The sequence below is a fragment of the Carya illinoinensis genome, chromosome 3, assembly GCF_018687715.1.
Source record: "Carya illinoinensis cultivar Pawnee chromosome 3, C.illinoinensisPawnee_v1, whole genome shotgun sequence".
Lineage (NCBI taxonomy): Eukaryota > Viridiplantae > Streptophyta > Magnoliopsida > Fagales > Juglandaceae > Carya > Carya illinoinensis.
In genome coordinates, this window is record NC_056754.1 from 4,526,334 (window position 1) to 4,538,698 (window position 12,365).

The 12,365-nt window shown below is 37.0% G+C and overlaps 3 protein-coding genes across 3 annotated transcripts; 1 reads left to right on the top strand and 2 right to left on the bottom strand.

Moving 5' to 3' along the window:
• Window positions 1-966: 966 nt before the first annotated feature.
• LOC122302681 (mitochondrial inner membrane protease ATP23) lies at window positions 967-3,942 on the bottom strand. The gene is made up of 5 exons (XM_043114066.1): window positions 3,722-3,942; window positions 3,410-3,531; window positions 2,875-3,012; window positions 2,700-2,783; window positions 967-1,400 (listed from the first exon to the last, which is right to left on the bottom strand). The coding sequence occupies exons 1-5, from the start codon at window positions 3,828-3,830 to the stop codon at window positions 1,266-1,268; spliced, it is 588 nt and encodes a 195-aa protein (XP_042970000.1). The 5' UTR covers window positions 3,831-3,942; the 3' UTR covers window positions 967-1,265.
• A 2,652-nt stretch (window positions 3,943-6,594) lies between these two features.
• On the top strand, window positions 6,595-7,068 carry LOC122302210 (classical arabinogalactan protein 11-like). Its single transcript, XM_043113344.1, has one exon. The coding sequence runs from the start codon at window positions 6,595-6,597 to the stop codon at window positions 7,066-7,068; it is 474 nt and encodes a 157-aa protein (XP_042969278.1).
• A 2,294-nt stretch (window positions 7,069-9,362) lies between these two features.
• On the bottom strand, window positions 9,363-11,181 carry LOC122302679 (pectate lyase-like). Its single transcript, XM_043114065.1, has 3 exons — window positions 11,003-11,181; window positions 10,152-10,892; window positions 9,363-10,030 (listed from the first exon to the last, which is right to left on the bottom strand). Exons 1-3 carry the CDS (start codon window positions 11,116-11,118, stop codon window positions 9,670-9,672), a joined length of 1,218 nt encoding a protein of 405 aa, XP_042969999.1. The 5' UTR covers window positions 11,119-11,181; the 3' UTR covers window positions 9,363-9,669.
• Between the last annotated feature and the right edge of the window lie 1,184 nt (window positions 11,182-12,365).

A 12,365-nucleotide genomic window follows, 5' to 3' on the forward strand; every position in this document is an offset into this window, starting at 1 on the left:
GAGGCACCGTTTCCTGCACATTTGCTTGTTTCCTTTCCATTTTCAGCCGGTAATCCGGTAACCCCTTAACACCTGCAAACTAACAAATGATGTTCCAAGCAAAAATGCAAATAAATCGTAAAAACAACACAATAAGAGCAATATGTTTCTACCTGAAAGATGTGGTAAGGCAGCAATCATGTGGCATTGACCAAGAAAGAAGAGGCAAGTTATCATCTTAAGCACAAACCCCAACTTCATGTTAATCCTTCTCCATACTATTCCCTCCCAACTCCCTATATGCTATGCAAAACTTCTTACTCTGGCCACCTTTTATGAAGATGATAAGACTAGGAAAGGACCCACTGATGTAAAGATAAATAAATAAAATAAAAATAAATATGCATTTAAATAATGAATACATGAATCTAGCTAACACGGAAATTTAAAAAGTAGAATCTTAGAGGCTTAGCTGGGGTTTCTTTTTGTTCTTTCTACAAGTATAAACTATGAAGAGGTATAAAGATAGATGGATAATGCCACTTAGTCCACATTCTTGAAATAAAGTGTACCATTCAGAAGACTGAAGACTGGGCTCAGCCAGTCATCCAATCAATCAGCTAGATGGTTTGAGTGGCAACCTCACAAATGCAAACTAGCACACATGAAGAAAAGGCCAGCAGATTATTGAAGCTGCTGAAATTATGCCTATTGAACCATCATAGTGTTTCTGCCTGAAGCTCTTTTTTTGGAACCTCAATGGTACAACAGAACCATCTACGTAAAGTTGGAAGAACTTCATTGTTGCCCGACATTTTCATTAACTGATTTTGTTTCCTCTTGCCAAATATTAGTCAACCTTCTTTTATATGAATTATGACTTACCCAGCAACCACAGCAGAGGCAGCTGTCACTCCAACAAGCACTGAAACATGCACATCCCAATCATCATAACATGCATCATTTGCATGACAGAAGCATTCCATCAGCATTGAAACATTTTTCACTGGATTATTATTTTTGAATGTCTTTAAGAATAACATCAATCATTTGCATACAATGCATAACGTTCAAAAATTGTAAAATTCTCTTCCTCCAGTTATATCTAAGAGGATGGGAAAAAAGCCATTCAATCAAATGAACTTTCTGATTGACTAATGTCAGATCAACTCAAAAAATAAGGGCATACTACTCCCTTCGAAGTCAGTGTCCGGAACAACACCATTCCTAAAAGAAAACTGGAAGGTACAGTTGGTGCGTCATTGGCAAATAGCAATTGGCAAGTTTCAGGGAGCTCTGTCAAAGGGCTGCGTATCATTGTAGCAAACATCCCAGACAGCTTCCATGGCATCCTTTGCAGCTGCTTCTGAGCAGTATGGATTAGCAATTACTGATTTCATGACTCTTCTTCGCACACAGTCCTTCAAAATTCAAAATGAAACCGACAACCAAGTTAATTACATGTAAACAATGCCTAAAATATTGTATAGTACATAGTGTATAGCATGTGTTGTGCAAGTAGACAAAGATTAACTGTGCCTGAAATAATCCTATACGGTTTATCCTTTTTTGCTCACCCAAAAAAAAAACTCTAGACAGTATGCACTCCTAGTTTCCCCCTATTAAAGACCTGCCTTTTCTCTACATCTAAAGAAAACGGATCACATCAATTGGTGAAGCATGGTTGGTAATACAAAACAGTGAAAACTTAAATAAAACAAGAACTTAGTACACAATATATATACATGTGCACAATGCATACACAAGGGAACTATGGGAATGTACTTCTAGGTCCTCAACAGTATTCAGAGCATATGGTTAAGATACTTTACTTTCCTTTAGGTTGAGAGCAAAGATCTCACTTAGGTTATACCAATAACATGAGGAAAAATTCTTCTTATTGTTGCATTCAGGAGTAATGCGGGTTACTTTCAATCAGCCTAAGTTATTCCCTGAAGCAAGGAGGTATTTAAAATCGTCATTGCTGAATTCTTCAGCTAACAGAATGATTGAAACCCATATCAAAAGGTGGGCCATAAAAAAACCACTGCCTTGCTAGGGTGTGTATAGAAACCCAATATTTCAAATAGAGCCATAAAAGTAACTACCGCCTTGCTAGGGATCTGGGATGGCAATAAACTATAAAATTTCACCTCTGGTTTTAATATTATAAAGTTAGATTCCTCGAAGAATATATGACTTTAATAAGGAAACATCCATCACAGGTACACCAAATACTCCGGTGTTGGATCCAACCAAAAGTTGAATCAGTTTCCTTGGAGCACCCTCACATGCCCAAATTTAGATATCATACCCAGTTGACTTCCTGTAAGGTAATGAGCACTTGAGCCTTGCATATGAATTTTTGAGCTGCCACAAAGCTGGTAAGCTTCTCATACCTTAAAGTTAAGCATACTGTATCCAGTGGCATGCTCCTTTGATAAAGGTTAGTTAGGAATACTTCCATTTGTAACAGGTGATGTCAAATCAAGAGAATTATGCTAAACACCTAACTCCCCATGTAAATAAAAGATTATGTCCTGTCTGTTCCACTGCCGCCTTACAGCTGAGTGTTTTCGTCTTTGCAGAAATCACAATTGAAAATATAGCTAAAGTGATGAAAAGAAAATATTCAATGCTAGCAGATACAGGAGAAGAGAAAAGTAGAGATGGAGATTCTTTCTAAAGAACTTGTTTAAAATGAAAACAGAAAAACTCACCTGTTCGTGGCCTCTTATCTTCGTAAAACCCCGCAGCAACTCCCGTTTGTAGTGGCAATCACCACTTAGATGACCAGCCCGAATCTGTTTCACATAGATAACACGAGCATTTTTAATTTTATAAAAAATGAGAAATTCATATGGATTAAAAAATTTCATCACAACTAATGCAAACCTCACTACAAGCGTGGTGAGCACAATTAGCCCAGTCCAAATTTGCAGCACGACAGTCATCATATGCATGAATTAGCTCATGTATCACCACTTGATTGACCTCATCTTGAATGCTCATGTGATTACTACACACCACAATCTACAAAAGGTCCATACAAAAATAGCAACACATTACCCCTACACACTCAAGAGAATTAGCTTATAATAAACTCTTTTGTGAACCAAATCTGGATTGTAAAGGAACTCTTTATGTAAGCAATTTCAGAAAGATCACATCCGAGAAGATAAAACTTCATTTTGGCCCTGTATACCTACTTTGGTTATGAAGTAGATACCAGTCAATTACCAATCAATAGCTATGTAGGGGGGGTACCAAATGACATACATTTTTTAAAATTAAAAGCCACACGCATAAAATTAGCATTTGAAAGCAGTACCATAATTTGAGCGAATTAAAACAATTAAACCCCGATTACATTGAAATACAAAAATATCAATTATAGTTGTAAATTTTAACTATAAAAAAATAATAATACCCCCTCGCCACGAACGTAGCCGCCGCTGATCTGCTTGTCGCAATGGACAGCCTTGATGAAGTTTTCCCCAACCACACACCCAGCTTTCTCCAAATGCTCCCTCAGAAACTTCACCATCGGAGCTTGTCACGGAAAAAACGAAGAAACGAAGTCCGTTAAACAACCAGTCCATGTTTCGCTACCCGTATTCAGCAGAAGGGAAAAAAGGAAAGAAATTGAAATCGCGATAAATTCCTAAAACCCTAAACCCCGACTATATGTATCAGATTAATTTTCTATTAGAAAAATAATGGAGAAGTCTTGAGCATATACATCGAAGGCTTCGTCTGATCATGTCCTGGCACTCCTCTATGGACTTGCCGCCGTTGACGGCGGAGGAGAAGCTTCCGGATCCTGATTCCGGGGCGGCTTCCTCTGCCATGAATTTGTGTTTGGGAAGCTCTTGTTTGCCGTCTTTCGATTGGCAGAGGAGCGCTCTCCCTCGCAAAGTGATTTCCGGGTCAATTTCCAGTCCGGGTCTTTCAAAATGCCTGGGGCCTGGCCCTTGGGGCGGGGTGCGGTTACATTACAGTACAGTATTGAGTATACGCTGTTAAACGGCACGAATTTTCTTTGTCGTTTTCACGATGTCAAAATTGTTCTGCCTTCGAAAATTAAAGTTGAATTTGCTTTAGAATTCATCCCCAAAAAAAAAAATCATTTTTTTCTTCAACTGGGGTTCATTGCCTTTTTTTTTTTTTTTTTACCCTTCGAAAATTAAAGATCTCATCATAATATGATCATAAATGTTGTAGTAATACGTTAGAAAAATTAAAATACCTATAAATAAAACAATAATATTAATTATTTATATAAGCTATATATACCACATATCATTAAAATATTCAATGCATATATTATAAAATTACACATGATTTATACGTTCTAATTAATATTGGTGACTTAAAAACATGTATGAAACCTTACTGGTCGACCACATATATATTTATATATTTATACGTACGTAGTTGTGTTCGAGGTCGTGATTATTAATGAATCAATTAACGAACCTAATTGGTAGTACTTCCTTTCAAACATGTAATCCCCGATGATCTATGGAAGGGATAAAATACAATACTCCCATGGTGTTTACTAGGCCTAGCCTAAGAGGAGACTCATTAGGAGGAAAGAACATGAAGAGGGAGGAAAGAGAAAAAAAGCTGAGAGTGCATAGTATCGCGAGGAAGATAGGGAAGTGACATCAAGTAAAGGGGAAGTGAAATAAAGTAAAAGACAGAAGATAAAAGGAAATAGATACAGACGACTTCAATGATTGTTTGGCTAGACTTATCCCGGAGGCTAGAAGCTGGTTTCTTCAATCTCATGACAAGAGCCATAGCAACGAGATCTCTATCATAAGATAGTTTTCTGATATCTATTGTATAGTAAAGATGAGAGATTATGAAAGACTATAAAGCATGCATATTATAGTGAATTATCTCATCTCCAAATTCCTATGGATGTAAGCCCATTATCGAACCATATAAATTTGTGTGTCCATCTCTCTTTATTTTTTTTTTCATTTATTTATTATTCACTATCATGGACATATACACAGACATCGTATAGTTGCACCAAACTATAGTCGAAGACTCCATACCACATCAATCGAGACCCGAACAACCTCAACAGGGTCGAAAATGAATCTTTCTTCTCTTCCAATGCGCCTCTTGTGCTGATTTTAGGCGTTAATAATCTCTGCGTGTGTGTACAAGTTATCATTAAGGTTATACAGTAACTCAATCCATATGATCATCATGTGTTCTAATCGTCACTAATTCTTGCTTTTAAATATATGCTGAGGTGATATCGGATAATTTGAGTTGATCTGTAAATAATAATATTTTGTAAGTCCTATTGAGATACGTTTGAATATAAATAGGTTGTGATATGTATTTGAATGTATGAAATATGTTGAGATGGGTTTAAACATTTTAAGGGTAGGTTCCATCAATGATTGGTTTGAGATAGATTGAATGGGAGTGGCAATATGTGACATGACCCATTAATCCAATATGAACACGACATGATAATAGCGGATTTGAGTTTAACCTTAAAGAGATCAGGTCAAAACGGGTTGATCTAAAATACGATTATTTAATAGGTTGATAATGGGTCAACCTGTTTTGACATGTTATAACCCGTTAATAAAATTATAATTATAATTATACTCTTGTATCTAAAAGTAACATTTTTATAATTTTAATTTTGATATTTTTATTGTTTAGATTGTAATTTTAAACTTGTAATTAGTTTTATAATTTTTTTATAAATATTGTGATTTTAATATTCATATAAAATTATACTAAATTTAATCAAGTCAAATTAGTTAATTTGGGGTGTATTCAATTCATTTACATAAACGAGTTAAAATAAGTTGATATGGCACGACTCATTATGTTAATGGATCGTGTTAGGGTTTGATATTTTAACACGATAAACTTAACTAGTCATGTTTAGATTTACTCATATGGTATAATATATATGTCTTAACATAACACAAATACAAACACGACTTGTTAACACTATTTAACACCCCTATAATTGAAGTGATCTTGACATCCAAACGTAGCCTTATAAATTGATCCCCCATAGAAGGTTAATATATATCTTTATGTATGTGTGTGTATTCTTAAGATCAAAATTACTAGATCGAATACAGTTAATTAATTTTTGTACGTACGTACATTTTGAGCTAGGATGATGTATAATGATCAGATTAAACTTACAACTGGAGTATCTATTTCGGCTGTGATACAAAACCCAAGTTTGGCACTTTCTCGTAACATAAGACCCGCGCAAATCCTCCCCAAGACCACCAAATCCGGCCGGTCATCCAAAAGCCCTCCTCTCTCTCCTATCCTTTGCCCTATAACCGACTAATTAACCAACTATATCGATAATAATCAAAATGCAAAAGCCACCCTCCATCTTCACCCTCCTCCATACATTTCCCTAACTTTCCTCCTACGCCTAACCCTATATATTCCCTTCTCATCTCTAACGTCTCCCCTCATTCTTTGGTGCAGTGTTAATTCTCTATATATCTTTAGAGAATTACTGCAATCTTTAGAATCATCTTTCTCTTTCATCTCTCCTAACAGAACGCCAGAACCGACAAACAACATTATCAAGATTAAATAATAATGGCTCGTAAGTTTCTTGTTTTGGCTTTGGTTTGCATTGCCGTTGCTGGAGTAGTGGTGGCAGCCCAAGCCGAGCAAGCTCCAACGAGCTCCCCCAAGGCCTCTCCCACGCCGAAATCCTCACCCACCACTCCATCATCGTCACCTTCCTCTGCCCCAGTACCAAAAGGCTCAGAGTCATCCGCTCCCAAGTCATCAGCATCCAGCCCCAACAGCTCCTCCCCATCCTCCTCGCCCAAGGCTTCTGCTACTCCCACCTCCACACCTGCCGCCTCTCCTTCCGATGCCTCCTCCCCCAACACTGACGTCTCTTCTCCTCCCGCCCCAGGCAGCGAGTACACTGGAGGACCCGCAGCTGGACCTACTGGTGATGAAGCTCCTGCAGCCGCACCCACGACAGAAAGCAGCGCCTCCGCCCTCAAGGTCTCTGCTGCCGCTGGTGCTGCAATCGTCGCGGGCTTTTTCGTCTTCTAAATTAAATTAGAGACGAGATTGAGATCGTCTTGTTGTTGGCAACGAGTGACTCTTTATACGTGCAGCATGTGTTTATGATTAATTCGTACGTACGTGTGTCAGATTTTCAATCCAGGGGAAAGCCGTTTAAATACTAAAGGGACCCGATCTTCTAGTTTAGGAGTCGGTCCTTAATTTGATTGTTTAAATAACTTTTTCGATTTTTACTTTTAAATGTATGCACGTGCGCCATGCGATCGATTTTCTGAGTTGTACATGTAGATGGGACATTTTGGGAGAAAGAACAATAATTTTCATTAATTTTCTGATCTTTTAAGTATATTTGGCATGCATGCATATTTTAAATAGAGTAACATTAAATACAGTCATTTTTACATATTTTTTGTGTATTTTATTGATATGATTGGTTAGATTAATTTTTTTTAATACACAACCAATCATATCACTAGAATATATAAAAGAGTACACAAAAATAACTGTACATAAAATTTTTGTACTAAATAATAATATAATTGATATGCACCCATGCATTCATGCATTATATACGGTGCATTGCTTATATATAATAATTACCTTATAAGTTATAATCTCAAGCAATACTCTTTAATTTATTTTTCTCAAATAAATTAATTTGCTTGTTTTATTTTATTTTTTTTATTAGCCCTAAATTTAAATTTCCATGGACCAGATCATGATCATGAATTGAATAAAGATAGTCACTCTTGCATACTTTTTATACATTCCACTAATTTGATTAGTTATAAGTAATTATTTTATATTAAAAAATTAATATAGTTAATTACATTAATAAAATACGTAAAAATGACTATATATAGAAATTTTATTTAATGTGTAACATTAATATATATTGTCATGAGCAATAAATATATATATATATATACACACACTCAACGGCATGAGTTTGACATGAAAGAGCCTAGCTCATCAAATGCAAAATGAAAGGGCGGGCAATTTCACCAACTTAATTAAAGGCCATTTAACTTTAACCAATATGGATCGTTAAATACAGAACAAATCATAATTTGCATGAATATGAATATCATTGCATGAGCAAAAGTAGATGATCAGAGATCATTGATCTAATTGATGATATGCATGAAATAAATAAATTAACTAGCAAGTGATGTGTCGTGAAATATTACAAGAAAAATAGATTTTTGCAACCGATTAAAATGACTATTTCCATCGAAAAGTCTCAAAAATCCACTTGGTTTCGTCTAAAATAGTTATTTTGCTCCCAAAAATCCGTTTATCATGCAGTGTTAAAGGTAACTAAAGTTATTGTATGTTTTCCGGCGTGCGTGCATGGGAACATCAGACCCACGATCTCTTAGGTCCAATAGTGATTATTATATATATATATATATATAGAAAGAGAGAGAGAGAGAGAGAGAGAGAGAGAGAGAGAGAGAGAGAGAGAGAGGAGCCAGCTCGTGCCCTTCATCTAAAGTTAATTAGGTCCTCGAGCGGGGCAATTCATGATCTGCAGATTGACGACAGGATAAAGGAGGGAAAAAGTTTATTCCGACATATGTCTTTAATTATTCACCCATTAATCATGGTAAAACCACCTTGTTGCCTATATATGAATATTGTGTATGCTCTATTTCGTGATACGTACGTAGTAATGATCAATCGCTTGCTTTTGAAGATCTTAGTGGCAGCGCGGCGGACTTACGTTCCTAATTAATTTTGGAGCAATGTTCATTGATGCTGACTTCGACTTACGTACGTTATTATAATGTCCTTTTTTCTGATCATGAATAATTCATTGAGCCACTGATCATCATCAACGACATATATATATCCTATATCCCAAACCATGCACTCATGTTTGAAAAATCTTAATTAGTACCCCTTGAACCAGCTAGCCAACGTCATGAGTACTCATCAGTACTACTTTCAGTACTTATTCCTTTTTGGTTGTTTTTTATTTGCTATTTATATTCGAAATTATCATTTCAGTCACGAACTCATGAAAATCAAACTGATCAGCTACTACTGTATGAAGTTTTTTTGTTCTCATAGTTTAGAAATGTCATTAAAACTGATCAGCTTGCTGCTACTGTATGAAGTGTTTTTCTCATAGCAAACTTGGTCTTGACTACTCTTGAGTCGTCCGACGCACGCATGCATGACGCATCCACTGGTAGATCACGTCATGATGAGAAGACCGGGAAAAGTTGGAAGATACTAAGATTCCACAGAAATGATCAGAGGGTGCTTTTGGGAAGTGCAGAGGGGTCGGCGTTAATTTGAAACATGCATGACAAATGTCAACTAAATCGGCACTTTATAACTTCCGTGTCATTAGACAGGAATTGCCATAGCATCGATCCATGATGTTTTTTTTATAAAGCTATAGGCGGAAGGAAGCTGGAAGCAGTACTCTTAACTTCTTACTAGTAGTACTCCTTAATTCACGTGGCCATAAATATTATATATGATAAACTGCGGGCAAACAAGCTACATCTAGAGAGATTAATATTCTTGATCTCTTCCTTAATTTTTGTACTTGCTTCCCCGCACTCATATTAATGATATCTAGGCCGGGATCTCATGCGCACGTGATCATTTTAGCTAGCAGCGGGAACCCTTCCTGCACCCAAGTGCACCAGCAGTCCTGGTCATTGAGCCCACCAGAGAAGATGGTCTTGCACTCAGGCTAGTTGCCCTGGCATAGCTGGATGATGCTCCTGCGCCCGACTGCAGGAAGTATGCCCCATTCAAGAACAAATCCCCTTCCGACCTCCAGTTCCAGTGCCTCCATTCACTCTCTGGTGCGTCCTCATGCTTTGTCACCTCTTTTCTAAACCTCAAATCGGGTGCCAGAAATCTGTTGCCTTGGCTGTAAATTGTAGGCGCAGCGCTCCCTCCAATGGCATACATTTCCCAGTGAGTGTAATCATTGTTCACCACGTGAAAATACCCAAATCTACACCTGCAATAATTTTGAAAGCAAATTAGACCCTCAAATACTATGTTTATGTACTTCTGAATGAAGTAAAGGGTACATCTGTAATTTCTACTTTTGAATATTTTCCTCCTCACGTAGTACGTACCTTGGCATTCTCTGTACCAGCCCTTCTCCAAAGTGATTAAAGGCTACAGTAACTTGCATGTTCTTGTCTTGTGTGTACGCGTCATTGTGGCCTAAAAGCATGACCTTGTCATGATGAGTCATGTAGTTGTTGGAGATGGTGATGGCGGTGGATCCATGGATGGCATCGATGAGGCCATCATGGCAGTTAGACAGTGAGCAATGGTCCACCCAAATATGCCTCCCGCCAAAGATGGACACTCCATCACCGTCCGATCTGGTCCACCAACCAGAATGGTGAGGGGAGTTCCTTATATTGGCATTCCCTCCTTGCTTACAGTCATGAATGTTGATGCCATGGATGATGATGTTAGAGACATAATGTATAGTAATGCATGGCCCACCGGCAATATGGACGCTGGCACCTCTACCATCGATGGTCTTGAAGGAGTTCATGACAAGCTCTTGCTCCAGCTTAATCACCATATCTCTTTGGAAAATGATCCACAAAGGCTCATCTTGTATAACTGCGTGTCGTAGAGTACCGGGCTTAGGATTCACGGGGTCATCGTTGCCGGAGTCAGTGACCACATAGATGCGACCATTTCTTCCTCCAATGGCATTCTTTCCGAACCCGATGGCACAGTCGGCTAACCTCTGGCGGTTCTTCTCCCAGTTGGGATCGCACCTCCAGCAATCATCAATGGGGTTTCCGGTTCCGCAGGAGAGATAGGCCAAGTTCCTCCTGGAGGCATTGATGCTCCTTATACCCCCAAAAAAAAAAAAAAACAAGTGACACAATTTCAGCATGCATAAATCATAGTACAGATCACTAAATATCCTTAATTAATATATAAAGTGAAATTTAACTACCTGTGCACTTCTTGGACGACAAGATCAGGGTCTTGTACAGGAGAGGAGAAAACGAAACCTGGATTGCAGCATAGAAAATAGAAGAAACTAAGAAAGAAAATGGAAAGATGGGCCATTTTCGATCTTGGGGAGAAGTAGTACTAGTTGAAGGGAGGAAATTAGAGATCAGTAGTGGGGGGGGGGGGGGGGGGGGGGGGGGGGTGAGGTCATGTGGTGCGGACATGGTGGATTATAAAGGAGTAAAAAGCCGGGAGTAATGGCGTGATTAGGCAGGCTGAGCATGTGGGGTGCTCTCATTATCGTAATTTCAGGGTATTTTAATTTTCTTATTCTTTGCCAGTTATACATCCGGTAGTTTGAAACCGTTGATCAAGCCCTCATAAGTTCAAACCCTCCAAGTCAAATTGGTTGACTCTTCGTTTTTCTCATGGGGCCCATGCGGCCCTTTATTTCCTTATACTGTACGTGTTCGTCGTTTTCGGACACTCTTGCTTTCGGCTGGCTTTGGATATCGTCCGAATAATTATTCAGTACGGCAGTACCCTTGGGCTTTCCCCTCAAACCTCGACAAATAATATCAATAAGAAGAATAATAAATGAATAATATTATAAACCAGTCTTGATATATATATGTAAAATTAATTAATATTGATTTATTTATTAATTTATTAATATATTTATTACAAACCAGTCTTGTAAAATGAGGTTAATTAATTTATATGTAATAATTAATTATTTATTAACTAGTCTTGATAATTTATCTATATAATAATTATTAGCTAATCTCTATGAACATATAGTACAATATATATATTCTCGTTCTATCAGTAAATGTTATAGATGTCATTCAAAGTATTTACAAAAACACTAATTAGTTAAGGACATAACATTTTGTAATAAGATAAAAAGTATCACGTTATCATATTTAAAAAAAAAAAAATGATATTTATAGTCTTAATATGTGTAAATTGTTGAGGAATAAATCTCATATTACATGTAGACAAGGTCTTTGTCATGTTTATAAGTACTAATGTGTAAACCTTTCTTAGTGAACTGGTTTTTAATGAAATGAATTAGGCCCATGATCTATTTCTTCATGGTATCAGAGCAGAGGTTTTGAGTTCGAATCCTGACTCTACGTTCTATCACATTTAATTAAATATTTTATGTGTTGGACTACCAATTGAGGAAAAGTCTAGCCCACACATGGGAGAGTATGTTAAGATATAAAATAAATAATAAAATCTATATCTTCTCATAAATTTAAATTTTTAGGATAAGTACTGATTTTGCATGATATCAGAGACATGTAAAAAAATAAATTGAATGGAATTAAAAAATAAGCTTAAGCTTTTGGAATTTC

Excerpts from the sequence above, each read along its gene's own strand:
- LOC122302679 (XM_043114065.1), bottom strand. The coding sequence starts at position 11,118 with ATGGCCCATCTTTCCATTTTCTTTCTTAGTTTCTTCTATTTTCTATGC. Across the intron at positions 10,893-11,002 it reads GTCGTCCAAGAAGTGCACAG|GAGCATCAATGCCTCCAGGA; the intron begins GTAGTTAAATTT and ends TGGGGGTATAAG. Across the intron at positions 10,031-10,151 it reads CTGGTACAGAGAATGCCAAG|GTGTAGATTTGGGTATTTTC; the intron begins GTACGTACTACG and ends AAATTATTGCAG.
- LOC122302681 (XM_043114066.1), bottom strand. The coding sequence starts at position 3,830 with ATGGCAGAGGAAGCCGCCCCGGAATCAGGATCCGGAAGCTTCTCCTCC. Across the intron at positions 3,532-3,721 it reads GATCAGACGAAGCCTTCGAT|CTCCGATGGTGAAGTTTCTG; the intron begins GTATATGCTCAA and ends TTCCGTGACAAG. Across the intron at positions 3,013-3,409 it reads GCTACGTTCGTGGCGAGGGG|ATTGTGGTGTGTAGTAATCA; the intron begins GTATTATTATTT and ends GACCTTTTGTAG.
- LOC122302210 (XM_043113344.1), top strand. The coding sequence starts at position 6,595 with ATGGCTCGTAAGTTTCTTGTTTTGGCTTTGGTTTGCATTGCCGTTGCT.